Source organism: Tilletiopsis washingtonensis, assembly GCF_003144115.1.
Source record: "Tilletiopsis washingtonensis strain MCA 4186 unplaced genomic scaffold FA09scaffold_21, whole genome shotgun sequence".
Classification (NCBI taxonomy): Eukaryota; Fungi; Basidiomycota; class Exobasidiomycetes; order Entylomatales; genus Tilletiopsis; species Tilletiopsis washingtonensis.
The window spans coordinates 423,838-450,541 of NW_020312018.1; the positions used below are offsets into that span (position 1 = coordinate 423,838).

The following is a 26,704-nucleotide window of genomic DNA, read 5'->3' on the forward strand; positions in this document are numbered from 1 at the left end:
GGATGATGAGGAGCAGCAGAGAGAGAGAGGCTGAGGCTGGGGCTGCGAAAGCCGGGCTGTGCTGGAGGTCGGGAGCACGGAGGCGCTGACCCAAGCGTCGAGGTGAGGTCAGCCAGGTGCCCTGCGGCATGCGCAGGACAGGTTCCCACGCTCGCTGGGTGCGTGCGCCGCCTAGCGTGCGTGGCGCTGCCACACCCATCGTGCGCCAAGGGCCCATCGGCGACTCGCCGCCTCGGCCACGCCAACGTCGGTCCACCAGTCTCTGTGCCATGTCAGATTGCAGCCGATTCAATACAGAAGAAAGCAGCATCGCCGTCGGGTTCGCCCGTCTCACGCCGCCGTCGCGCCACTGAGCAGAGGGTGGTCAGCACGGCATGCCTCGTCTTCTAGCCGCGAGAGGACTCACATCAGCAGCGCGCAGTAGTCGTTGGCGGCGTTCTGCAGCGCTTCGACCTCCGGCGGCGCCGACGCATCCCAGGCGCCGCTCGGCTCGGGCGCCAGGCTGCGCACCGACAGGGCGCGCGCCAGGTTGTGCAGTGCAGCGAGCACTGCGGAGGCTGGGTCAGTCTCGAGCGCAGAGCCGCGCCGCAGGTCGCCGTACTCACTGTCGCTGCGCGCGACCGTCTGCGTGAGGCTCGTCTTTGCGTCCTGGAAGAGGCCGGGCACGAGCTCGAGCAGCTCGGCGACTCGCGGCGCAAGACGCGCAAGCTTGTCCTCGTCGGCAGCGTCCAGGCCGTTGCCCTCGCGATGCGCGAGCAGGTAGGGCAGGTGCTTGACGCACGCCACATAGTCGACGTACACGCGGCCGCCCTGCTTCCAGCCGGCCATGTCGTCGAGGCCGCCTGGCAGGTTCGCCTCGTGGAACGGCGCAAAGAGCGTGAGCAGCACGTCGAGGTCGCCGCGGATGATCGCCTCGGGCGCCAGGTGGCGCACGGCAATGGCGTGCGCCTCCGTGAGCTGGCCGGCAAAGATCAGCAGCTCGTACTCCTCGAAGCGGTCGTCGCGGCTGCGCGCCTCGTGGGCGCGCGCCTCAAAGATCCACGCGCGCGGAATGCGCAGGCGCTCGGTGAGGAACTGCTCCGAGGCTGGGTCGGCGTCGTCGCCCAGCTTGCTGACGTTGCGCGCCAGCAGTGCCTTGAGGGCCGCCTCGCGGCTCTGCGGCAGCTCGAGGTGCAGCAGCACGAAGGCGGCCCAGAGCCACTGGCCCTGCAGCTCGAGCTGCTGCGCATAGCCCGACGTGAGGCCGTCGGCACGAGCGCTATTGCCCTCGAAGCCGGCTGCCTGCAGCTCGACGCCGGACTCGACGCCGAGATCGAGCCGGTCGCCAAAGTCGCGGTGGCGCAGCGCACGCGAGAGGAGCTGATACAGGTGCCAGGGCAGGCGCAGATCGGCCAGTGCGGGGCCGAAGCCAGACGGCGTAAGAGCGCTCTCCAGGTCGTGCGCCGGGAAGGCAAAGAGCTTGATGAGCTGGAAGATGCCATCGCGCTCGTATGTGTTGGCCTGGACGAGTTGGCGCATGCGCTGCGAGCCGAGGGCTGAGCTCTCCCGGTACGGCGGCAGCGGAGGCGCGGTGGCGCCGCGTCCGCCGACGGCTGCCTCATAGCGCTCGACGGCGCTCGTCAGGGTTGCATCGTGCGCAGTGTCGTACCACAGGTGCAGACCGAACGCGCGCTTCCAGTCCAGGCCCGCAGCGATCTGCAGGTCCTCCACCTGGTCGATGGGGTCGCGCACCGAGCGCGCCGCGGTGCCTTCCGACAGGGTGACGTTGCCAGCGAGCAGCTCGTAGACGCGGCGGTGGTCCTTCGAGATGTGCGCATCGACAGCCTCGCGCCGCCATGTTGCCAGCTGGTCGCTAACATCGGCGCGTGCCTCATCGTCGCCGCTGCCAGCCTGCGCCACTAGCGTTGCGAGGCGCACGTCGCCCGCCTCGATGGCGGCCCCGCATGCGCGCTCCAGCTGATTGCCGGTGAGGAACGTGAAGACGAGAGCGGCGTCACGGCTTGCAGCGACGTGCCCTCGCGACTCGGCCTCGACGGTCGACGCGACGGCGTGCGCAAGGCAGGCAGAGAGCGCAGCCTTGCGGCGAATCGCCATGGCCTTGTGCTGCAGCTCTCGTGACGCCTCTGCTGGCAGGCGCAAGTCGATCTCGTCGAAGAGGGCTACGCCCATGCGCCAGAGCACTGCCTCATGGCTGCGATCGTTGCTGTCGAAAGAGGCAGCAAAGTCGCGGAAGCGCGTCTCGGGGCGGATGTATGCAGCCGGACAGCCTCTGTTGAAGATCGCGGCCTGCGAGTCGTCGTCGAACGCATCGTCAGCGTCGTCTTCTGCCTCGATCTCCGAGTGGTCGAGCTGCAGCCGCAGCAAACGCTCCATGTCTGCCACCTCGCTGCCGCCGACCTTGAAGAAGCGGACCTTCTCGAGCCGGACTGTCGAAGACGACGGGCTCTCCTCAGCTTCGCTCGAGGTGGCGGGCGTGGACTTGCTCGCTGCGGCGGGGCCAGTGACGAGCTTGCCGATGTGCGCAATTGTGCCGTCTGGGCCCCAGCCGACGCGGAAGCTGCGGCCCCTGGCCAGGCCGGCATCGACGGTGAGGTGCTCCGAGCCTGCAACTGCCGAGCGGGCAGGGTCGGTGCGGATGAACTTGCGCGGGGCCGAGCTGGTGGCGACCGGCAGTTCGGTGGCAGGAATGACTGCCGGCACACGAGCCGCCGGTGCAGGGCTCGAGAACGTCGAGCGCCCGCTCAGCGGCGCGGCAGCACCCGGCACGCTGGTGCGCGGATGCTTGCGCGTCGTACTGCTGGCCGGTGCGGCCGGCTGGGCAGGCGCTGGCGAAGCCTGCTTCGGCGTCTGGCCGAAGAAGCTCGCTTGCATGACCTGCACGCGACGCGAGTCCGCCGTCCGGCCTGCTGCTGCAGAGGACCACGACGGCGCAGGTGAGCCTTCAGCCTGGTGCTGTGCAGCGGCCGAGCTGAGGCGTGGGGTTTCCGCCCGCGCTTCCCACACGCGGGCGCCACTAAAATGGGGCGGGCTCGTCAGCTCGCTGGCGCGCATCGAACTGCTGCTGGACTGCGTGTCGTCTGCGTCCATCCCATCGTCGGGTTCCTCGTCGTCCGCGTCGCCGAGCGCGCGGCTGGGCGGTGCGCCGCCCTTGCGGGAGTTCGGCGTTTCTTTTGCCGCGGACGCAGCGGGCCGCGCACTTTTCCGCGCAGGCGTCGAGCTCGAGGGCCCAGCCGCAGCAGCCTTGGCTGCCGCAGCATTGGCGCCGTCCTCCTCGTCGCTGTCGTCCAGGCCGTAGCGCGAGAAGTGCTCGACGCGGAAGCGCCACGTGCCGCTCTGCGCCTCGTACTCCTCGAACTTCGTCTCCTCCTTGCGCTGCAGCTTGGTGATGTGCTGCTTGACGCGGGGGTGGTCTGCGTCCTTAAGCGGCTGACGCGTGGCGCGGTCAGTCGGCCAGCACTTCTCGAGCGACACGACGGCAGGCACGTTGAGACCAGAGCCCTGCGGCGCCTTGACGACCGTGGAGGGGTCAAAGCCAGGCCGCACGCCGTCGAGCAGCTCGCCAGTCTCGGGGTCATAGCAGTCGTCCTCGTCGGGGTAGACGAAGCACTCCTTGGAGCGGATCTGCACGATGCCGCCGGGCACGTCGCGCAGGTCACCGACAGACGTCAGGTCGACGGCCTGCACGAAGCGCACGGAGCCGTAGCCCTTGCGGCCGACGACGAAGTACGGCACAGCACTGAGCTCCGCCGCGCCCCACGTGTCGAGCTCGCGCAGCGGCGGCGAGGTGTAGTAGTCGAGAGGCAGGTTGTCGTTCGCCGGCGGAGCCTGCTGCGCCGGCTTGTTGGCGGAGAGGCTGGGCAGAGACGAGTCGGGGTCCTCGCGCGCGCCGCGGCTCCCGACCGGGCGGCTGGGCGTGTCGTTGCGGTTGAACACCGAGCTGGCGAAGGAGGCGTCTCCCTCGTTCGGCGTCGTGGGCTCGTTGGCGCGCACAGGCAGGCCTCGCCGAGCGGACGAGCCGGTCTCCAGAGCAGGCGAGAAGGCGACGCGCTGCACGGCAGGCGCGGTGCCGCCGCGCAGGTTGCTGCTGAAAGGCGACGAATCGCGCGCAATGACGCTGCCCGCGCGAGGCGCCACGCTGCCGGCACGCGAGGAGGCGCCGAAGATGGAGCGCGAGAAGCTGTTGCTCGCGCCAGCAGACCCGGCTGCCGGCGAGTCGTCAAGCACCAGCCGCTTCACGCTCGGGCGTGAGACGAAGGCCTGCGGCGGAAGCGACTCGCCACGCGCGCCACCGTTGCCGTAGACCTGCTCGTCGCTGAGGCCGCGGAAGAGGCTTGCGCCTCCCGTCGCCGGCGAGCCGTGGCGGGCGAGACTGCTGCCGAAGAGGTTCGCGCCGGGCGTGCCCTCGCGTCCAGGCGTGCCATCGCGCGTCGAGAAGCCCATCGCGCCGCCAGGCGTGCTGCCTCGCAGGCGCGTGATCTTCGCGGCGTTGCGCGGCGAGTTGCGGAAGGGCGCGACGAGAGGTGGCGCACGCTTGCTGGCGCTGGCGGAGACGTTGAAAGGCAGCGGCGGCTGGCTCGCGGCGCCACCAGCACCGCCCTGGGCGCCGTTCGCGAAGAGCGCGTCGGTGCCGTACGGGTCCTGGTTGAGGCTGGCCTGGAAGTTGGGCTGCTGGGCCTGCTGACCCTGCTGTTGCTGGTTCTGCTGGCCGCCGAGCGTGGACGCGCCGAAGAGGCCGCCGCCGGGTGCCGCCTGGTTGTTCTGGCTCTGTCCAAAGAGACCGCCGGTGGACGCGCCCTGATTCTGCGCACCGCCGCCAAACAGGGCGCCGCCGCTGCTGCTACCGCCGAAGAGTCCTGAGCTCGGGAAGGCGGTCGAGCCGCCGAGACCTCCGCCGGGCGCGGCCGGCTTCGCTGCTGTGTTGCCGAAGAGTCCTCCGCCACCGCCGAAGAGGCCGCCGCCGGCAGCAGGCTGCTGCTGCTGTTGCTGGCCAGCCGGAGCACCGAAGAGGCCGCCGGTCGCTGGCTTGGCGCCGAAGAGACCCCCGCCGAAGCCCGATGCGGGCTGCTGCTGCTGCTGCTGACCCTGTTGCTGCTGTCCCTGCGGCTGTCCGAAGCCGCCGCCGAGACCACCGAAGAGACCTCCCGGCTGAGCGGTCGCGACCGGCTGGGAGTTGCCGAACAGGCCGCCCGTGGCAGGCGCCGCAGCACCGCCGGCGGTCGCTCCACTTGTGCCGCCGAAGCTGAAGGCCGGCTTGGCTGCAGCTGCCCCTGGCGCGCTCGAGGCGGCGCCAAAGCCACCGAAGGACGGGGCAGACGAGGTCTGCGGTGCGCTGCCAAAGAGACCTCCGGGCTTAGGCGCAGCAGATGCAGCCGGGGCGCCGCCAAACGTGAAGCCGCCCGAGGTGCCGCCAAAGCCGGTCTGGGCAGGCTGCTGCTGCTGTTGCGGCTGCTGCTGGCCCAGCGTCGATCCAAAGCCGCCGAAGCCGCTGGTCGAGGCTGCCGGAGCAGCGCCGAACGCACCGGCTGTGCTGCCGAAGAGCCCGCCCGTCGCCGGCTTGGCGGCAGGCGTCTGGCCAAAGGTGAAGCCGCCGGTAGCACCCGCAGCCGGCGCAGCGGGTGCAGCTGATGCGCCGCCAAAGGTGAAGCCCGTACTGGCGGGCTGCTGCTGTTGCTGCTGGCCAAAGAGGCCTCCTGTCGGCTGCTGCTGCTGCTGTTGCGGTGCTCCGAACAGACCGCCGCCTGTCGTGGTGTTCTGCTGTCCAAACAGACCTCCAGCAGCGGGCTGCTGCGCCGGCTGGCCGAAGAGCCCGCCGGTCTGCTGCTGCTGGGGCTGCGCGCCGAACAGACCTGTCTGCTGCTGCTGCGGCTGCTGCCCGAACAAGCCGCCCTGCTGCTGCTGAGGCTGGCCGAAGGCCGGCTGCTGCTGAGCGCCGAAGCCCGACGCAGCTGCGGGCGGCCCGCCGGTGCCCGACTTGCGCCCCTGCTGGTAGTCCTGCAGGCGCAGCTCCTCCAGCGATGCCTGTCGGTAGGCGGGCATCATGGTGATGCACTGATATGCGTAGTCGTGCTTGTTTTGACCGTTTGCGTCGGGCTCAGAGTTGATGAACAGCTGGTAAGGCGGGTTGGAGGTGCCTGCGGTGGGCATGGCGGCGGCCGCAGGCGCTGACAGGGAAGAGAAGGTGAGCATACGCAGGCAAGCGGCTGTGGCCCGGCTGGCTCACCGCCAAAGAGCCCGCCGGTCTGCGGCTGCGCGCCGAAGCCGGTCTGTGCAGCGGGCTGTGCGGGCTGTCCGAAGAGGCCGCCGGTGGCCGGCTTCGCGCCGAAGCCGCCAGCTGTAGGTGCGCCGAAGGTCGTTGTCGCTGCGGGCTGAGCTCCTGCGATGTGCCGTGTGTCAGACAAGCTCCAGGCGGCGCAAAACGTGCAAAGGCCGCCGGACGCCTGCGGTGCGCGGGACACTCACCGAAGCCGCCGAACGTGCTCGTCTGCTGCGAGCCGCCGAAGCCGCCGAAGGCCGGACGCTGCTGCTGCTGCGCCTGCGCCGGCTGGCCGAAGCCGCCGGTCTGTGGCTGCTGCGCATTCTGCGGCTGCCCGAAGGTAAAGCCGCCTGTTGCGGGTGCCTGCGCCGGCTGTGCGCCAAAGAGACCGCCGCCGGCTGCTGGCTGCTGGGCGCCGAACGCCTGCGGCTGCGCACCAAAGCCTGGTACCGTGCGTGAGTGGGCGCTCGTCGTGCTGAAGCGCGGCGTACTCACCACCAAAGGCGCCCTGCTGCGGCTGCTGCGGCTGTGCGCCGAAGAGGCCGCCCGCCTGCTGGCCCGGCTGCGCGGCACCGGGCTGCTGCTGCTGCTGCTGGCCCGCCTGGCCAAAGCCGCCGAAGCCGCCGGTATTCGCGCCGAACATGCGGCGCACCGAGGTGGGGAGAGGGAGCTGGGAGAGGGGTGCGGCGCGGGAGATGGGAGTGTGGAGCGGCGAGCTGAGATGTGCCGTGCGCCGCCGCGAGAAGCTCGGACGCGTCGCTGGCTGGCGATGCACGCTCGAGAGCGACAAGGCAGCGGCGCGAGAGTCGCGCCCCCGCCGTGCTGGGCCCTGGCCGCACGTGCCGTGCCTGTGCCTAGCAGCCGTGGGAGCGGCGAGAAGCAACCGCTCCTTCCTCCACTCCCCCATCTCACCATGCCCCTGGCGCGCCTCTCTCCGCTCCTGTGGCCTCGGCTGCAGACATGCGCACTGCGGCTGGCAGTCAGCGCCGCACCGCGCGCCGCCGCCACGCCGCAGCTGGCGCGCAGCCAGCACGCCTCGGCCGTGCGGCGCGAGGCGGCCAAGGCAAAGGTGCCACCGGCGCCCGCCTCGCCGCTCGAGTCGTCGACGGCGCGCGCCGACCTGACCCGCCGGCGCTTCTGGAAGTCGGTGGCGCTCGCATCGGCGCCGCTGCCGGGGGCCAGTGCCGAGACGGCCTCGACGCTCGTCGTCGAGCTCGACGGCCGCCCGCTGCGCACGCCCGAGGGCACCGTGCTGCGCATCCCGCGCGAGCGTGTCCTGCTCGCCTCGCTCGTGGCGCGCGAGTGGAGCGAGCAGGAGAAGGTGATGAAGAGTTGGACTCTGCCGATGGTGAGCGCCATGCGTGAATCGCCCTGCTCGGCAGCTGATCGGCTGCTGCTCCAGACCTCGCTGGCTGCCCGGGCTCTGGACGGTCTTGCCACACCGGAGCAGCGCTCCGCCGTGTGCGACGATCTTGTGCGGTATCTGCGCACGGACACGGTCTGGTGAGTGTGCTATGCATCGCCTGTGTGCTGGACCTCGCGCCCGTGCTCATTCGCGCGCGGCTGCTCAGCTTCCAGGAGGACCACCCTCCGATCCTCGTTCAGCTGCAGCATGAGCACTGGGACCCGCTTCTCGCCTGGGTGAAGGAGCGATTTGGGAGCACAATTGTGCCGATCACCGGGCTGCTGGGCGCGTCGCAGGCCGACGATGCCGTGGCGCCGCTGCGCCGGCACATCGACTCGTACGATGCATGGGAGCTGGCAGCCTTTGAACGCGCTGTGATGGCGACGAAGAGCTTCGTCATTGCGCTGCGCCTCGTCGAGGCCAACCGCACGTCGGACGGCGAGCAGTGGGGCGTCGAGGAGGCCAGTCAGGCAGCCGAGGTGGAGGTCAAGAGCCAGACAGAGAAGTGGGGCATGGTTGGTGAGTGTGCCGCGCAATTGCCGCATTGGACCCATGCTGAGCACGACACTGCCAGACGACACGCACGACGTGGACCACGAGGACCTGCGCGCTCGGCTGGGCGGCTGCGTGCTCGGCCTGGTGCGCGACAGCGCAGAGGTGGCTGACGAGGTGCTGAGCGGACAAGCAACGCAATAGAGCAGTCCTCAGGACGCACGCAGCAGAGCCGAGGTCATGAGATGTGCATTCAAGGTATAGCTGCAAGTGGGGATAGTGGCAAGAGGCTCGTGCATGACGTGTGTGCAGCGTAGCGTGTTGCGCTTAGATGGACACGGCAACCACGCCGGCGTTGGCGCTCAGAGTGCTCATGATGCCCGAGTTGACGTTGTTCTTGCGGTTCTGCGCTACAATCTCCGCAGCTCGCTCGCGCAGCTCGGCCGCCTTCTCGCGCGAGACAAAGCCGTACTGCAGAGAGAAGCGGTGAGCATGTGGGACAGTGCGGATCGCTGCAGCACACGCACCGTGTGGCGCGTCGACTCGTCCTCGACGATGCTCTCGTAGACGGCGAGCTGCCCTTGCGTCGTGAGGTTGTTCCACTCGGCCGTCATGCGGCACCACTGCTTGTACAGGAGGCTGCGCGGCTGCGTCAGCACGAGACGCGGCGAACGGCGCGACAGGCTGCTCACACAGTGAAGGAGGAGAGGACAGCGTGCTCGTCGATGTTGGCGTCCCACATGTACAGCGTCATGTCGACCGCGTACCGCGGCGCGCCGGTGATCCAGCGGAAGGAGGCGAGGCTGTGAAGCGGCACTCAGCGGGGCGCTCGGACAAGCATTGAAGTGCAGCACTCACAGCTCTCGCGACTGGGTGTCGTAGAGGCCGTACGTGCACTTGTCCCAGCGGTGGCCATCGACGGTGCGCTGGGAGATGCCGTCAGCGCACTGCCTGGCTGCGGCACCTGCACGGCAACTCACCAGCTCGCCGACGCACTCCCACCTGCAGGCGCGGCCGTCAAGCTGGACGGCTGCGCTCTGCAGGCCCTCGTCGGCCTGCACGGTGAGCTTTTGCTTGCCGATCGTCAGTGCGCCGGTGCGCTCCTTCCACGAGGCGAGCGTGCGGCTGCTGCCGGCGGCCTGCATCTCGAAGCTGTCGCTGCGGAACATGCGCGTGGCGAACGTCATGACGGACTGTGCGGGCCCGAAGGCGCGCTCGTGCCAGGTGATGGACTGCAGCCACTCGCTCCAGTGGAACTGGTTGCCGTCGGTGCGCAGCGCCAGACTGCGGCCGCGCACGTGCTGCGGCGCATCGGCGCCGAGCATGCCGCTGTCCCAGGCGGCGTAGAGCTCGTCGTGCGTGCCGCGCACGAGCTGCGTCCAGCTCTTGCTGCCAGACGGCATCGTATCGGCCTGGGCTTGCGGGAGCGCCCCGTGGGCGGCGTCGTAAGGCGGTGGTGCTGAAGAGAAGGCAGACATTGTGAGGTGGTTGTGGGCGGGAAGATGGGGTGGGTGCGGATGCGTGCAGGCTTTATGAGTGCCGCTCGCCGCACACAGGGTCGTCTGCGGGCATTCTGCCGCCCTTGGCGCCGTGTGGGTCTGCGGCTGGCTGTGAAGCATGCCGTCGGTGCGATATCGCCGGCACCACGAGGTGATGGTGCTGGTGTGGCTGCGCCGGCGCTTGTGCCCCACGCGCGCCCACAAGGTCGCCCCGCCTTGGCACCTCGGCGGCCGGCGTCTTGCGCGAGATGCCGCGGCACTAGCGCGGGAGCGCCCCGAGGGCGCAGCACGCACAGGCCACGCGGGCATTTCTCCATCCGCTCTCCTCCGCAGCGCCTTCGACCCGGCTGCTCTGCAGCCGGTGCAGGTGAGATAGATGCCCTCGGCTTGCAGACGCCGGTCTCTTGCGAGTTCGGGCTTGTGCACGCTGGTCGAAGCAAAGCATGGAAGGATCAACCTGCGATGGAGTTAGGCCACCGCGATGACTTTGCAGATGGCCACGGCTTCTCTTTCTGGCCGCCGGCACGCCGTTCGTTCTAGTCGCTGATCCTGTGCTGTCATTGTGAATCAGAAGACTCTGCTGCAGATATCTAGACCATCTGCTCAGTCACAGGAAGCGCAGCGCGGGCCGGACAGTCTGAGTCGCAACAGACCTCGAGGAGGGGTCGGTGGTGCGGATGCGCGATGCCCGAGTCCCGAGATCTGGCGGGCCGGCTGTTGCTCTCGCGGCGCGACGCGCCTCACCGCGCGCGGCATCTGCGTCTCTTGCCGCATCTTCCCAGCCGCAACCTCATCCGCACCTGGCCATGAGCACGCTCCCGCCGCTCTCGCACTTCACACCCGGCGGCGCGGGCCCAGCCGGCGGCAGCAAGGCCGGCGCGGCCGGCGCATCCGCCGTGCCCAGCAGCAGCCGCACCACCTTCCACCTGCCACCGCGCGCCGTGGCGCCGAGCATGGACGTCGTGCTGCTCCTCTCCACCGCGCCGCCGGCGCCCGTCGCGCCCCTGACAGGCGCCGCTGCCATGCGCGCTCGCATGCTGGCCATGCAGGCGGCACGGCGTGCCGGCCAGTCCGCCGCCGCCGCCGGTGCTGCGGCGGGCCAGCCAAAGGCGGGCGTGCGGCGCGCCGAGCTCAGCGCCGAGCTGTGGCGCACGGGCGAGGTCGCCGAGCAGGTCTGGAAGGTGCCGCTGCTCGTCGAAAATGTCTGGACGGGCGAGGGAGATGAGCTGTGCATCGTCAAGGATGTAGCATGGGCACCAGATGGTGAGTTCGGCCTGGCATACACGCGACTCTGCAAGCTCACATTCTTGTCTCCAGCGCAAACGGTGTCGCTACTGCTCACCCTGCTGCTGATGCCGACGGGCGCCGCGGCTGCCCAAGCACCGCATCGTCAAGCGCGCACCTTTGTGTCCACGCATCTGCTGGCCACAGGCGCGCGCCAGGCTCTCTTTGAGCTTCACTCGGCAACGGAGCCGGCCCCTCGCGAGGCCGGGCATAGTGGGCTAGGCGGTGGAGGTCTGCTATGGTGCAGTGGAAGCCGTCAAGTGAGTGCCAGAGCGCTGATACAGCGTGCACCTGCTGACTCAGGGCCATAGTCGCCGCCGGCTGCTTGCGATGAGATTCTCGCGTCCCTGCCGCCATTGACCGAGCCAGTGGATCCGAGCGCTCTGCCGTCCAGCTCTGCCAAGCTCATGCCGCATCAGGTCGCGGCACTGCGCGGTCGCACAACCTCCACAGCTGCCTCGGCCCTGCCGGCGAACGCAGCGCTCAACGACCCACGCGGCGTCGGACCGGCACTCGCCAGGCTGCCGCGTCTGCCGCGCATCAGTGCGCCAACGAAGCCTCACAGCGTGCGCGATGAGGCAGGCGTTGCGCGTACGCGTAGCGCTGGCATCCAAAGGGCCGAGCCGTGCTCTATGCTAGTCGCCTGGGACGGACCGAGGCTTCACGTGCTGCTGGAAGGCGCAGCGCACCTGGGCAGCTGCGACCTGGACGAGCTTGTCCCGCGAGACGACGGCAGCTCAGGGCTTCGAGCTATCGTTGCCGCGAGTCTCAGCTCGGACCTCTGCACGGCATCAGTTGCCTTCGGGAACCTGACGGATGACGCCTCAGAAGGCGCAGCAATGAACCACTGCACTCTCGCCTTGCCCTTCGGCTTGGCGGAGCCAGGCGAGTGCTCTGCCGGCCCGTCGCAGCCCGACAAGCAGCTCTCCGCGGTCCAGCATCTTTCCCAGCTCGGCTCGCATCTACGAGCGCTCCTGCTCCACACGCTCACCCATTTGGCACACCTCAAGACGACGTACGCCGTGCATCAGGCGCACGTTCGCACGTGGAACGACCACCTCCAGACAGCAAGCGAGCAGTACGCTACAAACGCCCGCGCCGAGATCTGCGTGGCGGTTGTGATGGGCAACGTGCGCCACGCGCTCGAGAGCCTCTTCGCCGGCAACGAAGGCCTGACGCTCGGCGTGCTGGAGAAGATGCGAGACGAGATGCTGCGCTCGCTCGACCGGTGTGCTGAGGCTGCGGGCCGCGATCTGACGCAGGCGGCCGAGCGGCTTGTGGTGGTGCTTACTGAGCTGCTCGGCTGCGCACGATGGTGAGCAGCATGCGCATTGCAAGACATTCCTCCACTGACGCCCAGAGTAGGCCTGAGCGATACGGCACGCTGCTGCGCGATCAAGAGGACAAGATCGAGGAGATGCTCTCGATGGTGCAAGGCTTCTTGCTTCACGCACGGAGCCTGCAAGAGCTGTGCGAGCTCGAGAGCTTGGCGTTCGAGGAGTTCTTCGAGTTCTGGCTCCTCGAGCGCGAGCGGCAAGACCGGCAACGATTAGAAGCACGCGGCGAGGCGCCCTCGACTTCTGCCGACGGAGGCGGCCAGCGGTGGGACACGTTGACCGTGCTGGAGCTGGTCAGGCGAGGCTTTGCGAGCACAGACATCGATGCCCTCGTCCTTGGGCTCAGTCCGGACGGGCAGTCTGGTGAAAATACGGCCGGACTGCGCAAGCCTCCAGTGCGGCCGTCGCTGCAGGAGACGATGGCAAAGACGAGGGCGCGGCTCGCCATGCCGCTGCCCGAGGTGGTGCACTTCCCGGACGCCGACGAGGTCAACGAGGTCTTCAAGGCGAAGAGCGCGCTGTTCATGGGCGGCGCCGCAGGCAGCTCAAAGACGACACGGACTGGCGTCTTTCCGTGTCTGGACACGCTGTGCCAGACGGTGCTGGCTTCGAGCGCGCGTCTCTTCGATGCATCTCTCGGAGCCGTCATGCCGCTGGCGAAGCTCACGTCTCGCACGACCTTCTGGCTGCCGACAGGCCTGAGCATGCCGGCTCGCACGCTGTGGAGCAGCATCGACACGGCGTTTGCCCCGCCTGCACTGCCCACCCGCGTGCTTCTTGCGCCGCCGTCTCAAGTCGAAGGTCGCCTCTTCGTCACCCTCATCCACGACCGCGAGTCGGGCTGCGCGAGCATCTGCAGCCCGCCGACGACGGCCGGCGACGCCGTAGTCTGGGCCGCCACGGCGCCGGATGGCTCGCTGCGGCAGGTGCACGATGGCACCTTCTACGGCCGCCTGCTTCTGCTGCTGTGCTCACCGCCAGGCTCAGACGAACCCCGCGAGATTCTGCTGCTGCTTCCCGACGGCGCCGCAGGATGGCGCGCGTCCAAGAGCTTCATGCTCGACGCCCCGCTCGCGACACCGCTGCAGCTCGCAGCGGGCCAGGGCAAGGGCACTTTGGCGACGCTGTGCGGCTCACTCCAGGCGCCGACGGTGGGCTACTGGGACTTCAGCGCCGAGGAGGAGCAGGCTGAGGCGCAGCTCCAAGGCTAGGAACAGGCGCAGGTGACGTCGGCTGCAGCGTGCAGCGCCGCAATGCCATGCTTCTGTGCAGAATGATGCCCCACAGGAGGCGGTGCCGCGCTAGGGATGGAGGAAGAGCGGCTCACGCGGGCGCCGATCGTGCGTGGGAGCACGAGATCCCCGGCTGCTGTCCTGCATCGGCAGCAACGCAGCACGACGGCCGCGCTGCGCCCGCTGTCTGCATATCGGAACGCCCACGAGGGGCGCGGATGGCGGTGACGCGGCGGTGAGGCTAGCTCATGGCGGGGGCACAGCCTCCTCGCGCTTTCCGCGGCTTGTCGCTCGCTCACGCGCCCGTCCACGCGGTGCGCAGAAGCCAGGCACTGGAGCAGTGTGCCGATCAAGGCCGATGACGCAGCCGCGGTCCCCGCTTGGCAGCCGCTCGCAGCCGGCGGCCCTCGGCTGCTGCCCGCCTTGGCAACGCGGCCTTACGGCCGCCAGCCGCTTGCGGGCACTGGAGCAGCGGAGCGCGGAATCGTCTCGCGCCACCGCGGTGGCCTGAGCAGGTACATAACGTCGCAGCGTGGATACATCCATTTTGCTTCCCAGACACACGCACCCGGCCTTCATCACACGCCGGCCACTCCTCAACACTCTACACACCTCAACCCCAACTCTCACACGCCATGCCCGCTCTCGCCGACCTTATCGGCGCTTACTCTGAGCACGAGGCTCGCTCACTCATCGAGCTCACGCGCCGCCGCGGCGGTGGTGGCGGCGGCGGTGGACGCGGCGGCGGCGGCGGCTCCGTCAGCAGCGGCGGCGGGTCGCGCAGTGGCTCTGGCACGTCAACTGGCGGCACCACGGCCGGCCGCTCCTCGACGCCCGGCTTCACCGCTGGCTCCGTCTCTGGCGGCTCGGGCCTGCGCGGCAGCTCCAGCGCGAACGGCGTCAGCACGCCGTACACCGTCACCAGCGGCGCCTTTGCTGGACGCACGGCTGGCGGTGGTACTCGCGGTGGTATCTATGGCAGCGGCGGCTACGGCGGTGGACGCGGCACGGCTGGCGCTGGCTTCCGTGAGTACAGCGGGTCAGGTGCGGCGCGCGCACGAAGCTCACATTCGCTACAGCCTTCATCTTCTGGCCCCTCGGCTTCGGTGCTGTCGGCCTCGGCGCGGGCTACTACGGCGCATCCGAGTACCGCAACCGCGACGACCGGCCAGGCGGCGCCGAGACGGTCTTCCTCATCAGCCCGCCCGCCGGCGTCGACGCAGAGCAAAACCGCTTCTTCCTGCTCGGCGACAACAACTCCATCGAGACGGTCCGCGACGCGCTCGCTTCGGCTTGCGGCACGGGCACCAACAACGCCACGGCACCCTCAAACTTCAGCGCGGGCCCGCAAGAGGTTGCACAGGTGAGCCTGCTGCAGGAGTGCGAGTCTCGCCCCAAGCTGACGCCCGTCTGCAGTACTACCGCGGCTCCTCCTTTGCTCTCGGCCTCGACGGCTACGAGAACGGGCAGCCGGCTGTGGGCACGAACGACACGGCTGCGCTCGAGGCACCGCTCGCCGCGCTGCCCAGCAGCGTCAACCAGACGTACTTCTCTTGCCTGAACTCGACGATCGGCCAGGACGTGCCGCTCGTGGAGGAGGCCGCGGCGACCGACGCTGCCGGCATCGTCTCGCCGAGCGTCGCGGGCCTCATCTTTGCCCCTGCGATCGTCGTCGCGTTCCTCCTGAACCTCTAAGCGCTGGCACTTTCGCGGACCGGACCTCAGCACGTCTCTCTATATACCATCGCAATGCCAGTCTGTACATATCACGGCCGCTTGATGAGTCGCACGATGCCGACGAGCAGCGGCACGGCAACGGGCCCGAAGAAGGGCGTGTAGACAGCCATCTTGTGCTCCTGCGGAAAGTAGAGCTCCTTGATCATGTCGCGGTTGAAGAAGGCGCGGCTGGCGAGCGCAGCGGCGCGCGAGGAGAGCATGAGCGCGCGCTCGAGATCGGGCGAGGCCTCGCCAGCAGCGCGTGCCGGGACAGGCGGCAGCGCCAGGTGAGCATCGAGCTGGCAGACAGGTGGTCAGTACGTGGTTGTGGCGCAATTCAGAACCAGCCTCACCATGTCGAGCGCCTCGAGGGCGTCGCGCACGTCGTCCTGCACCTGCTTGCCGACGCCAAGGTTGGTGATCTTGTGCACGAGGCGGATGATGCCGTGCAGCGTGTCGACGGCCTCGTTGGCCGTCTCCGCTATCCGGCGGCGCAGCAGCGCATCGAGCGCGACGGCGCGGCGTGCCAGGCGCTGCGCCTCGGTGCTGCCGGCCGGCGAGCGTGGCAGGCGCAGACCGAGCAGCGAGCGCAGCTGCGACGCAAAGAGCGGCATCATGTCGTCCAGCTCGGCCGCAGCAAAGGGCGGCAGCAGCGAGCTACTGTTCCTGCTGCTGCTCGCATCCTCCGGCGCAGGTGGGCTGTAGAGCACCACGCCGCCCCACTGCGGCACAAGGAAGCCGCGCGCACTCTCAGACGTCGCCTCGTCGATGTAGAGCGGCCGGTGCTTAGGGCTCGGCACAAAGACGCAGAAGTGCAGCGTGCGCTCCGTGTCTGACTCTTCGTCGCCCCAGGCCAGGCGCCGCAGCGCGAGGCCGGCTTCGCGCTCGGGATCGGAGAGCCAGGGAGCTGATGGGAACTCCCAAGCGGTGGCTGGCGAGGGCGAGGAGAGGCTCCACTCGGCCGAGTTGACGAAGACCTGGAGCTGCTCCGGCGTGATGACGTGGACGTCCTCCGTTGCGGGCTCGGCAGGCAGCTCGGGGAGCGCAAGGCCAGTCTCGCTGGCGGAAGCATCGGCGGCCGTGGCAGAAGCCTCGTCGGGCTGCTCGACGGCAGCCAAGAGCTCCTCGACAGCTTCTTCCTCCTTTGCCTGCTCCTCATCGTCGAGCGGACTGTCTTCTTGTCCATCGCGAGCGAACTGCGCCTCTTCGACGGCCTGGCGCACTCGCTCGGCGTGCTCGTCCGAGTCGTTCTGCGGCTCGTAGAGCGGCGTGTCTGCAGTCGACGCGGCATCGTCCGCCTCTACCGGCTCAGAAGCCTCGCTGTCGGCCGTCGCGGCCTCTGAGCTGCCTGCCTCTGAGGCAGGCTCGGCATAGACGTCGTGGGCCTGCGCCTCGGCGACTTGCCGCTTGCGCAGCTCCGGCTCAAAGGCCAGCGGCGCCCACCAGTGGCTCTGGCTCTCGCGTCCGATGCGATGTGTGCCTCGCAGCGCACGCGCAATGGGTCCGACGTGCCGATCAAGCGCCTCATCGAGCGCCCGCGCATCCCATGCAGCCAGGCCCGCCGGCAGCGGCGACTGCTGCGCTGCATCCTCGTTGAGCAGGTGCCAGACGGTGCGGATGCGCATCGCGTACGGAATCTCGCGCAGCGAGTGCACGGCACTGGAAGGCGCTAGCTGGAAGAGCGCCGCCAGCTGCTCGCTCAGATGCTCGCTCAGCAGCGAGATGCCGTGCCCACCGCTGCTGGGCGCGTCAATGGCGAGTGCAGCATCCGAGGCAAGCGAGACGCGGTAGACTGCCGCAGGCATCAGCAGCTGAGAGGTCTTCTGCTGCAGGGTGCACTCACGAGGGCCGCCTGCACTCTTTGAGCTCGGCGATTGCGAGCCCTCGACCGACACTTGCAGCCGCACATCGTGGCACTCGGCGGTGCGCGAGAGGGCGCGCTGAACGCTGCGCTGTAGCGCCTCGCTCCACGCCGCCACGTCGTCGTAGCGCTCCTCCTGCGCGAAGAAGGGAAACGCCTCGGGCAGAAGCGAGCGCGGCACCTCGAGCTGCAGCGTCAGCGGCGTTCGCACGGCGCAGGCCTGCTGTGCGGAGCCCATGTCAGCCAGGCCAGAGCAGCGGCTGCGCACGTCCATGTCGCCGACTCACCTCTGCACGGCGGGCGGCCCACTGCGCCACGCGCTCCTCGGGCAGCGCGCGCCGCTCGATGCTCGTCAGGTGCCACCATGCCGGCAGTGCGGCGAGGATGGCGAGCCAGAAGGCGGCCAGCACGGCGGCGCGGCGGCGGCGCGACTGGAACGACGAGGGCAGCACGGCCGCGGCGGCTGCGGCATCGGCGGCGGCGGCGGCGCTGCCCGTGAGGCGCGCCTTGGTGGCGGCGGGCATGCGTGCTCGACGTGCGTGTCGCTGTGGACCGCAGCGAGGAGTGCGAGCGGCGAGGTGCGTGTGGAGAAGCGCAGAGGAAGGACAGCAGCCGGCTGCTGGGTGAGGGAGCTGCTCCGTGCCGCTGGAGCTGGACGCTGCATCAGGCTCGTGCGCGCTGCTCCCACGCCGGTGTCGGCGCTGTGCGGCCGCCGAGCGCCGTCCGTACCCCGCAAAGGCGTGCTCTCACTACCGGCCTTGCGCCACCGCCGCCCGCCTGCCGCCATCCGGATGCAGGCCTCGAGCACCTCCACACGACGGAACTGAAGGCGCAGCAAGAGGCAAATGCAACAGGTGGGATCAGCGCGGCATCGCGGAACCCTTGTGCTGATCGTCGCGGGGCGCCAGTGTGCAGACGGCGGTGCGCAGGCCTCCACCTGGCCTCCCTTCATGCTGGGGCACGGCGTACCAGACTGCCCTTTGTCCAGCGTCAGCACCAGCAACGCAGCATCGCAGCGCCTCTGCCCTTCGCATGCCGAGCTCGTCGTCGCGGAGGGCGTGCCTTGCGGCCGCAAGCGCAGGGCACGCGCGCCAGGGCTTGCTTCACGCTTCGCGCTTCGCGCTTGTGCCGCGGCGCGCCGAGCACGCCACGCCGCACGCGGCGCCGCGGCCGACGGCCCGCCGCGCAACCGAACCGCTCGGCCGGAGCGCTGCGCCCGCCCCTCAGAGCAGCACTCTACTCTAGACTTTGGCCGATACGCACATGGCGCTGCTGACGACGCCATCCGCCCTCGCTCTATATCCGGCGACTTGGCTCATCCCTTCTCCTTAAAGCTTGCTCGCTGCCGCTGCTGCTTCCTGCGTCCCCGCCTCCACCATCACCTCGCCGCCGCCGGCCCGCGTTCAGCTCCGCCCACCGCCGCGTGCCGCCCCTGCCGGACCCTGTCCCACGCCTGTTCGCCCGCACCCGCCGCGCTCACCCCGCACTCGCACTCGCACTGCCGCCCAGCATGGTCCAGGACATCGTCGCCGAGGCCAGCAACGGACACGCCGCCGCCGCCAATGGCCACGCCAATGGTAACGGCCACGCCAATGGCAACGGCAAGGCCGCGCCCGCGTACGGCTTCAGCACACGCGCCATCCACGTCGGCTCCGAGCCCGACGAGGGCACGCAGGCTGTGATCCCGGCCATCAGCCTCAGCACCACGTACAAGCAGGACGGCGTCGGCGGCATCAAGGTGCGTGCAGGGAAGGCGGCGGTGGCAGTGGCAGTGGAGCGGAGGAGAGCGCAGCAGCCGGCAGACGGGTCTGGCCGGAGATGAGCACACTGCCGAGGGCAGACGTGGAGCCAGCGCCCTGTGAGCGATGGGAGCGCTGCCTTGATGAGCGCTGAGGACGCATCGGCGTCCTGTGAAGACGCGCTCTGCCGCAGGCCTCTCTCTTCCATTTGTACCTGCGCTGACCAGCTCACCAGGCATACGAGTACTCCCGCTCTGCCAACCCGAACCGCGATGGCTTCGAGCGCGCGCTCGCCTCGCTCGAGGGCGGCAAACACGGCCTGGCCTTTGCCAGCGGCAGCGCCACGACGGCCACCATCCTCGCGTCGCTGGCGCCCGGCAGCCACGTGCTGAGTGTCAATGACGTGTACGGCGGCACATACCGGTGAGTCGTGCTGCGCTGCGCCGGTGCTGTGCGGCTCCTCATGCATGCGCCCGGCAGCTACTTCACAAAGGTTGCGTCGACGATGCAGAACGTGGTGACGGACTTTGCGGAGCTCGGCGGCGAGCGTGAGGAGGTCGAGGCGACGCTGAAGAGCAAGCTGACTGCGCAGACCAAGGTGCGTCGTGCGTGGAAGGATGCAGGAGCCGGTGCTGACGCGCCGCACAGCTCGTCTGGCTCGAGACGCCGACGAACCCGACGCTGCGGCTCATCGACATTCGCCTCGTCGCCGAGGTCGTCAAGGCGGTCGCACCGCAGGCGGCGCTTGTGGTCGACAGCACGTTCCTCTCGCCGTGGTACCAGAACCCGCTGGCGCTCGGCGCCGACATCGTCGTGCACTCGATCACCAAGTACATCAACGGCCACTCGGACGTGGTGATGGGCGCAGCAGTCACGAACGACGAGGCGTGGGCGCAGAAGCTGCGCTTCCTGCAGAACTCGTGAGTGTGGCGTGCAGTGCGGCGCCTCGAGGCGCTGGCTGACCCGCGACGCACAGCATCGGCGCCGTGCCGTCTGCCTTCGACTCGTGGCTCGCCCTCCGCGGCCTCAAGACGCTGCCGCTGCGCCTGCGCGCCCACGGCGAGTCGGCGCTGGCTGTGGCCGAGCACCTGGCGCAGCACCCCGCCGTCGCCGAGGTCATCTACCCGGGCTTGCCATCGCACCCGTCGCACGCCCTCGCCCGCACACAGGTCGCCCCGCGCGCGGCCCCCAAGGCCGATAGCGGCGCCTTTGCGTACGGCGGCATGGTCTCGTTCCGCCTGCGCAGCAATCCCAAGGACGAGCGGCCGGCAAAGGCATTCCTCAAGAAGCTGCGCGTCTTTACGCTCGCCGAGAGCCTCGGCGGCGTCGAGAGCCTGATCGAGCTGCCGAGCCTCATGACGCATGCGAGCGTGTCCGACGAGGACCGTGAGAAGCTCGGGTGAGTGCAGCGCTGGTAAGCGCCGCGATGACGGCGTGACCTTGCTGACCCGCGCCCGCAGCGTCGAGCACAACCTCGTGCGCGTGTCGGTCGGCCTCGAGGACATCGAGGACCTCATCGCCGACCTGGACCACGGCCTCGAGGGCCTGCAACTCGCCTAGCTCCGATCGCATCCCGTCTTCCTCACTCACTTACGGCCCTGTCTGCCCATAGACTGCTCTCGGCGCTTAATGACATCTTACCCCTCTGCTCGGAGTGTTCTCGCCCAGCCACGGGCAGCCGGTGTGGTCTCTTGCCGAGCATCTGAGTTTGAGCCTACCCGGGACAGCGGGCGGCAGCGCGTTGAGGAAGATGCTCATCGGCTGTCATGCAGTCCGGGACGATTGCGTGGATGTGTGACACGAGGGGTATGGATACCGAGCGGCGAGAAGATACGTTGATGAGGGCCGAGCGAGGATCGCGCGCGCGGGGGCACGTCAAGGCAAGCCGGCGGCAGAGCTCGCGGCGCCGCGCGCGCCGGCGGCGGCTGTTGTGCCGGAGCTTCGCTCTTCCTGCTTGACCGCACGCTCCCTCACCGTCCGTCCTCCTCGCCGCGCGCTCCTGCCGCAACAGCAGCCCACCGTGCTGCCTCAGTCGGCCGCGCCAGTCGCACGCAGTCAGGCCCCAGGCTAGCAGACCCGCAGCCACCCGAGCCGAGGTCGTCGTCGTGGCGGGCGCGCCAGCGTGCACCGCTCGTGTGCGAGCCGACTTAGCACCGCGGCCGCCTCGTCGCAGCACCCTGAGCCAGACACTCCTCTGTGCGCTCGTGGGCGCCTCACTGCGCGCGCCATGTCGGCGCGCAGCAGCAGCATCGGCAGCCCTGCGGCGCTGCACACGGCCGGCGCAGTGCCGCACATCGCCCGACCTGTGTCCAGCGCCTCGTCGCCGGCGTCGTCGTCGCGCGCCGCGAGCGTCGCCTCAGGCTCGGCCCTGCCTGTGCGCACGGCGTGCGAGTCTTGCCGCACGCGCAAGCTCAAGTGCGACGGCGTGCAGCCGGCGTGCTCGCGCTGCTGCGACGACGAGCGTCCGTGTGTCTTTGGTGAGTTGCGAGGCACGAGGAGCCGCGAGGCGGGGAGTATCTGCCACGTCCACGCCTGCGCTGTCCCGTCACGCGAGCGCACACCAGCTCTGCTTGGCTGACATCGCTGCCGCAGCCACGCGCAAGCCCATCGGCCGGCCGAAGAAGCGCAAGGGCCAGGAGGCGTCCAGCTCGCAGCCCGACAGTGGCGCGCATGTCGAGGCAGCGGCCAAGCGAGTCAAGGCCGAGGCCGCTCAGCGCGACTCGATGCCACCAAGCCAGGGCGTCGCCCGAGCCTCGTGCTGCTCCCAGGTGCCGGGCGACTCGCGGCCATCTCCTGCGACTTCCTCCTCGTCGCGCATGACTGTCGATCCGCGCGAGCTGGCGGCCGGCATGGCACTCTCGCCGCGCTCCACGGCCTCCTCGTCGCGCACGAGCGTCAGCGGCGAGCATGCACTGCTGCGTCCGCCACAGGACGATGCGCGGCTCTCCACGTCGCCGTCGCTCGACAATCTCGCCGTCGCGGCCTTTCTCAACTCGCTCGACTCGCTCGAGATCGGCAGCTCCGACGGCCTGACCTCGGGCATGCTCGATGCATGGACAGCAGCGCCGCCGCAGTCTCCGAGCATGCAAGGCGGCGCCGGCGGCCCGAGTGGGTCGTGGGGCTTGCCTTGCAGCGTAGTGGATAACGACGTGTCGTACGCAGTGCCGGCGGACTTTTCCTGGTGGGCGCCAGACTGGCTCGACAATGTGCCGCCGCCGCCGCCTCCCGGCGGCAAGGGAAGCGCTCCTCTTGCCGCCAGTGCACAGGCTGCGGCCCTGCGGTCAGACGCCTCGTCTTCATCATCCACCTCGACGTGGCCGAGGGGCAAGGACGCGGGCATGGGCAGCGGGCGTATCGAGACGGAGCAGGGCGCCATTCTGGAAGGACAGGGCTGGGAGCAGGAGCCAGACCCCAAGCTCGTCCAGCCAGCAGAGGCAAAGCCGTGCGAGGTCACCGGTGCCGCGACATGCTGCTGCGGCAGCAAGCCGAGTGCAGCGCCTGCGTCCGACGCCCCGCCTGCCACACCTGCCGCTGCCGCTCCGAGCGCCAAGGGCAAGCAGCGGGTGCACTGCGTGCCGAATCCCAGCGGCAAGGGCTGCACCTGTCTCTGCGACGTGTCTGTCGCCTTGCTCAACGTCCGCGGTACGCTGCGTGCCGCTGCTTCGCCTGGCGCAGCCGCTACGGCATCCGCGCCGGCCGCCTCGCAGTCGGCCGGGACCACGCTGCACCTCACGCTCTCGGCCTCGCAGGCCGTGGCAGCGCAGTGCGCCTGCAGCGCCGACTGTCCGACGTGCCGCTCGGACCCCTCGACGCAGCTCTCGGCGGGCCTGCTGATCTCGACGGCGCTGCAGATCTACGCGCGTGCCGTGTCGACGCTGCGCCGCGGCTTTGGCGCCTCGAGTCCGTCGTCGTCGACGTCTTCGGCGCAGAGCGCCTCGGGCGCGCCGGACTGGGACATCCGCATCGGCGGCTACACGCCGAGCACGACGAATGCGCGCCGCATCGCCCTCTTCGCGATGAAGCTCGAGCTGCGCGACCTGCGGGACGCCATCGGCAAAGTCAGCCGCCTCGCCGGCATTCGTTCGCCGCCTGCCGACGACGCTGCGACTGCTAGCGGCGCTGTGCCTGCAGCATCGGCAGACGCCATCAACCCCGTCGACCAGATTGTCATTCGCAAGCTGCACCAGCAGCTCGGCGAGCTGCTCCGCACCGTCGAGGCGCTCGAGGGCCAGGACTAGCCTGGGACTGCCTGCATGCGCCCCACACTGCTGTATCACACACCACCGCTCCCACTGTCACCGTTTCACGTTCCACAGCGCCGGGTCGTGCTCGCGAGGCGACGGCGCATGTGTTAGCCTCGCTGTGGCGTGCGACTTGGCGAGCTCTTGGACGGTGTTGGATCGGACCCTGAGCGGTCAGGTGTGCAGCGAAGGCGTGCTTGCATGAACGCAGAGCAGCTCTGCCAAGCGCCACCATGTGCTTCGCGCCGCTCCCCGGCCCGCTGCTGCGCTGCTGCGGCTGAGTACTTGCATGCTGCGAGCTGAGAGTGCTCTGAAGTGGACGGCGGCGCTGGACGTTTTGACGCAACGGCGGCAGGTGCAGCACGGCTGCGATGCTCGATGCTCGTGAAGGCGCGCAGCTCGCCTTCGGCCAAGCTGAGTAAGGGCGTCGCCCCGGTGCGGTCCGAGAGGCGAAGCTCCGACCGCAGCGGTGCACGCGCGCAAGAGTCGAGTGCTGCAGTAAGAGTGCCCCTCGGCGCCCTCGCCGTGCTGGCTGATGCCAAGCCGCGGCCCAGCTGCACGCTCAGGCAGGGCGCGACGCGCGCGCTGCGCCCGCGGAGTCTGGTCCGGCCTCTCCGTGGCGCTGGCCGCGCCGCCGCGCCGCTGCCGCGTCTCGCTTTTCGCATTTCGCTCTTCGCCTTTCTCCGGCGCACATAAAACGCAGCTCGTGGTGCCATCGCCCCCTGCGAAGAGGTGATGATCCTAATGCAGCGAGGTTCAGGGCACTCAGGGCCGCCAGGGATACTGGAGGCGTTGCTGCGCCGAGGAGTCATGCACGCTACCCACCTTGGCGAGGGTGCTCTTGGCCAACTGCAGACCGCGTCGCGGCCGCGTGCTGAGCAGTCGTGGTGGGCGTAGGGCATACGTTGCCCCTCCTCCTTTGCCTACTGCCACCGATGACGAGATCAGCAGCATGCATGCTCAAGCACGCAGCGGCCGTCTGAGTCTCTGAGGATAGGAGAGGCAAGAGGGACGCCTCCGCCCAGCCCGTTGCACCGCGCTGCGGCGGCAGCACGATGACTTCTCGGGTCCGAGCTTCGGAGCCTAGGCAGGCTATTTGGCTGGTGCTGTGCCTGTGGGCGAGGCTCGGCCAGGCACGGAGGGAGGGCGGCCGCGGCAGGGCAGCGGCGCAGCGAGTGCGGTTGGCTCGTGATGCGGCGTGTGGCGGAGCCGGGCGCCAGATTTGGCGCGACGCGCGAGCACGCCATCCTAACTTCCTGCCCGGTGCGTATCCCGATCTGCACCCGCCGCAGCATGGCATGCGGCTGCGGCTGTGGTACAAGAAGGCGGCCATCTTGGTCCGGCTGGGCTGAGCGCCCATCCTGCCTTCCCATCCTCCGTCTTCGCACAGCAACATGACCTTCCCTTCGCAGGCGCCGGCAGCCGAGCAGCCGACGCGCGCCGAGAGCGAGCACAGCGGCGCCGACGACTCGCACAAGTCCAAGCTGGGTGCACCCGGCGACGAGGAGGTGCTTGAGCGTGTCGGCAGCCTGGAGGATGCGGCGTGAGCATGTCCCGCGAGCGGCCAATCTCCTCCGCGCCGCAGCGTACTGACCCGTGCCCCCCGCAGCTCCGTCTCCTCCGACCTGCCCCAGGGCCGCACGCTGGGCCTCATCAGCGCCTGCGGCGCGACTTTTAATCGCATCGTGGGCACCGGTGTCTTTGCGACGACGTCGACACTTTTCGCGCAGTCGGGGTCGGTGGGTATGGTCCTCATCTACTACGTGATCGGCGCGCTCATTGCGGGCGCCGGCTTCGCCGTCTACGCGGAGTGAGTGTGCCGCATGCTCTGAGCCTTGCCGGCGTCTGACGCTGCCTCAGGTTCGCATGCGCCTTGCCCAAGAACGGCGGCGAGTTGAACTATCTGCAGCACGCCTACCGGCGCCCGAAGCACCTGGTGCTTGCGCTGTACGCGTCGCAGGCCTTGCTGCTCGGCCAGGCTGCCGGCAACGCCGGCGTCGCCGGCCGCTACTTCTGGCGTGCGGGCGGCAACGCGCCGTCGCAGTGGAGCTCGCGAGGTGAGTCAGAGAGCAAGCGGGCGGCGCGACACGACGAGAGGAGAGGATGGTGGTCGAGAGGCGCCGCGGCGGGGCGCGGCCGAAAGTCAACCCATGGGCAGCGCGGCCCGTGCGCCGCGCCCGGCGACGCCCTCGCCTCCTCCCTGTTTGGCGGCTGACAGACCTCGCCGTCGCAGCCATTGGCGTCGCCGTCATCGTCTCTGCAGTCCTTCTCCACGGCACATCCATCAAGTGGGGTGTGCGCTTCCAAAACGCCATCGGAGCATTCAAGATTGCCATCATGCTGGTCATCGTGTTTGCGGGCTTCGCGGCGCTGGGCGGCCACACGCGCGTCCCCGTCGTGCCGAGCAACTTCGACAATGCCTTCGCCGGCAGCCGCAGCGACATCTACGGCATCGCATCGTGCATCGTGCGTACGTCGGGCCGTGAATTATGACGCCAGGCTGACGCTATCTCCCTTCGGCTTCGACACTGCTCAGTACAATGTGAGCAGAGCGCGACGCCGCGCATCGTCGACTCGCCGCTGACTTGACACGCTCGCAGGCTCTCTGGTCCTACGTTGGCTTCTCTAATACCCTGTATGCAGCGGGCGAATTGAAGAACCCCACGCGCACCATTCGCCGCATGGGACCGATCGTGATCGGCGGCGTCGCGGTTCTCTATGTGCTCATCCAGGTGGCCTACTTTGCTGCCGTGCCGCGCGAGCAGATCCTCGCCTCGACTCAGGTGAGCAAGGAAAAGATGCCCGGGCACGTGCATGGTGACTAACCGTTCATCACGCTGTCCAGATTATCGCTGCCGAGTTCTTCGCCAACGTCTTCGGCGAGCGCTCGGCGCGGGCTCTCAGCGTCTTCGTCGCACTGAGCGCCACCGCCAACGTGTACGCCGTGATCTTCGCGCAGGGTGCGTGATGTCTCCGGAGCCGGCCGTGCAGCTTCTTGCTGACCAGCGTCACTCCCTCTCGCTCCAGGCCGTGTGAACCAGGCTCTGGGCCGCGACGGCCTCGTGCCCTTCTCCAAGGTGCTGGCGTCCAACCGCCCCTTCAACGCGCCGCTCGCCGGCCTGGCGTGGCACGCCGTGGTCACGCTCGTGATCCTGCTGGCGCCGCCGGCCGGCGACGCCTACAACTTCGTGCTCAACCTGTCGTCCTATCCGCTCAACGTCATCAACACGGCGGTCGGCTTCGCACTGGTGCTCGCCTACCTGCCGCTCTCGCTGCGCCCGGCGTGGGCACGCGAGTGGACCTCGCCCTTCCGCGCGACGCTGCCGGTCGCCGTCTTCTTCACGCTCGTGTCCGCCTTCCTCGTCGTCGTGCCCTGGCTGCCGCCGGTGCGCGCGGACGAGAGCGTGTACGACACGCTGTGGTACGCGCTCGCGCCCGCCGTCTCGATCGGCATCTTTGCGCTGGGCGCCGTGTACTGGCTTGTCTGGTACCACGTCCTGCCGCGCCTCGGCGGCTACACGCTCGTCCCCGTCGACACGCGCCTGTCTGACAACACGCGCGTCACGGTGTACGAGAAGCGCAAGACGGAGTAGGCGCCCCCCTTTACCCTTCTGGCTGCGATGCAATGTCACACGTCTTGATGCA

General features: G+C 69.1%; 10 protein-coding genes across 10 annotated transcripts; 6 read left to right on the top strand and 4 right to left on the bottom strand.

Annotated features, from left to right (window-relative positions):
- Positions 1-330: 330 nt before the first annotated feature.
- Positions 331-6,896, bottom strand: FA09DRAFT_341022 (hypothetical protein; the record flags this gene model as incomplete). Its single annotated transcript, XM_025744388.1, has 6 exons — positions 331-349; positions 407-548; positions 606-6,161; positions 6,221-6,373; positions 6,460-6,696; positions 6,749-6,896. The coding sequence occupies 6 exons, from the start codon at positions 6,894-6,896 to the stop codon at positions 331-333; spliced, it is 6,255 nt and encodes a 2,084-aa protein (XP_025595989.1).
- Positions 6,897-7,159: 263 nt separating this feature from the next.
- Positions 7,160-8,489, top strand: FA09DRAFT_332025 (ATP12-domain-containing protein). The gene is made up of 4 exons (XM_025743283.1): positions 7,160-7,601; positions 7,656-7,756; positions 7,825-8,177; positions 8,233-8,489. The coding sequence occupies exons 1-4, from the start codon at positions 7,167-7,169 to the stop codon at positions 8,352-8,354; spliced, it is 1,011 nt and encodes a 336-aa protein (XP_025595990.1). The 5' UTR covers positions 7,160-7,166; the 3' UTR covers positions 8,355-8,489.
- A 190-nt stretch (positions 8,490-8,679) lies between these two features.
- Positions 8,680-10,067, bottom strand: FA09DRAFT_137909 (hypothetical protein). The gene has a single exon (XM_025739113.1). The coding sequence runs from the start codon at positions 9,956-9,958 to the stop codon at positions 9,005-9,007; it is 954 nt and encodes a 317-aa protein (XP_025595991.1). The 5' UTR covers positions 9,959-10,067; the 3' UTR covers positions 8,680-9,004.
- A 388-nt stretch (positions 10,068-10,455) lies between these two features.
- Positions 10,456-13,481, top strand: FA09DRAFT_341025 (hypothetical protein; the record flags this gene model as incomplete). Its single annotated transcript, XM_025744389.1, has 5 exons — positions 10,456-10,912; positions 10,967-11,193; positions 11,245-11,499; positions 11,944-12,248; positions 12,299-13,481. The coding sequence occupies 5 exons, from the start codon at positions 10,456-10,458 to the stop codon at positions 13,479-13,481; spliced, it is 2,427 nt and encodes an 808-aa protein (XP_025595992.1).
- Positions 13,482-13,614: 133 nt separating this feature from the next.
- On the bottom strand, positions 13,615-14,325 carry FA09DRAFT_137970 (hypothetical protein). Its single transcript, XM_025739114.1, has 2 exons — positions 14,324-14,325; positions 13,615-14,230 (listed from the first exon to the last, which is right to left on the bottom strand). The coding sequence occupies exon 2, from the start codon at positions 14,079-14,081 to the stop codon at positions 13,749-13,751; it is 333 nt and encodes a 110-aa protein (XP_025595993.1). The 5' UTR covers positions 14,082-14,230; positions 14,324-14,325; the 3' UTR covers positions 13,615-13,748.
- On the top strand, positions 14,064-15,493 carry FA09DRAFT_362755 (hypothetical protein). The gene is made up of 3 exons (XM_025745507.1): positions 14,064-14,528; positions 14,582-14,865; positions 14,919-15,493. The coding sequence occupies exons 1-3, from the start codon at positions 14,138-14,140 to the stop codon at positions 15,195-15,197; spliced, it is 954 nt and encodes a 317-aa protein (XP_025595994.1). The 5' UTR covers positions 14,064-14,137; the 3' UTR covers positions 15,198-15,493.
- On the bottom strand, positions 15,224-17,646 carry FA09DRAFT_332028 (hypothetical protein). The gene is made up of 4 exons (XM_025743284.1): positions 17,367-17,646; positions 17,062-17,302; positions 15,572-17,010; positions 15,224-15,517 (listed from the first exon to the last, which is right to left on the bottom strand). The coding sequence occupies exons 1-4, from the start codon at positions 17,601-17,603 to the stop codon at positions 15,269-15,271; spliced, it is 2,166 nt and encodes a 721-aa protein (XP_025595995.1). The 5' UTR covers positions 17,604-17,646; the 3' UTR covers positions 15,224-15,268.
- Positions 17,647-18,458: 812 nt separating this feature from the next.
- On the top strand, positions 18,459-20,378 carry FA09DRAFT_344269 (hypothetical protein; the record flags this gene model as incomplete). Its single annotated transcript, XM_025744644.1, has 6 exons — positions 18,459-18,817; positions 19,054-19,241; positions 19,299-19,416; positions 19,467-19,738; positions 19,795-20,217; positions 20,279-20,378. Exons 1-6 carry the CDS (start codon positions 18,590-18,592, stop codon positions 20,376-20,378), a joined length of 1,329 nt encoding a protein of 442 aa, XP_025595996.1. The 5' UTR covers positions 18,459-18,589.
- Positions 20,379-20,776: 398 nt separating this feature from the next.
- FA09DRAFT_332030 (hypothetical protein) lies at positions 20,777-23,401 on the top strand. Its single transcript, XM_025743285.1, has 2 exons — positions 20,777-21,295; positions 21,411-23,401. Exons 1-2 carry the CDS (start codon positions 21,046-21,048, stop codon positions 23,054-23,056), a joined length of 1,896 nt encoding a protein of 631 aa, XP_025595997.1. The 5' UTR covers positions 20,777-21,045; the 3' UTR covers positions 23,057-23,401.
- A 1,052-nt stretch (positions 23,402-24,453) lies between these two features.
- Positions 24,454-26,703, top strand: FA09DRAFT_344270 (amino acid transporter; the record flags this gene model as incomplete). The annotated part of the gene is made up of 8 exons (XM_025744645.1): positions 24,454-24,567; positions 24,694-24,869; positions 24,920-25,116; positions 25,293-25,525; positions 25,596-25,601; positions 25,660-25,842; positions 25,905-26,019; positions 26,087-26,703. 8 exons carry the CDS (start codon positions 24,454-24,456, stop codon positions 26,650-26,652), a joined length of 1,590 nt encoding a protein of 529 aa, XP_025595998.1. The 3' UTR covers positions 26,653-26,703.
- Between the last annotated feature and the right edge of the window lies 1 nt (position 26,704).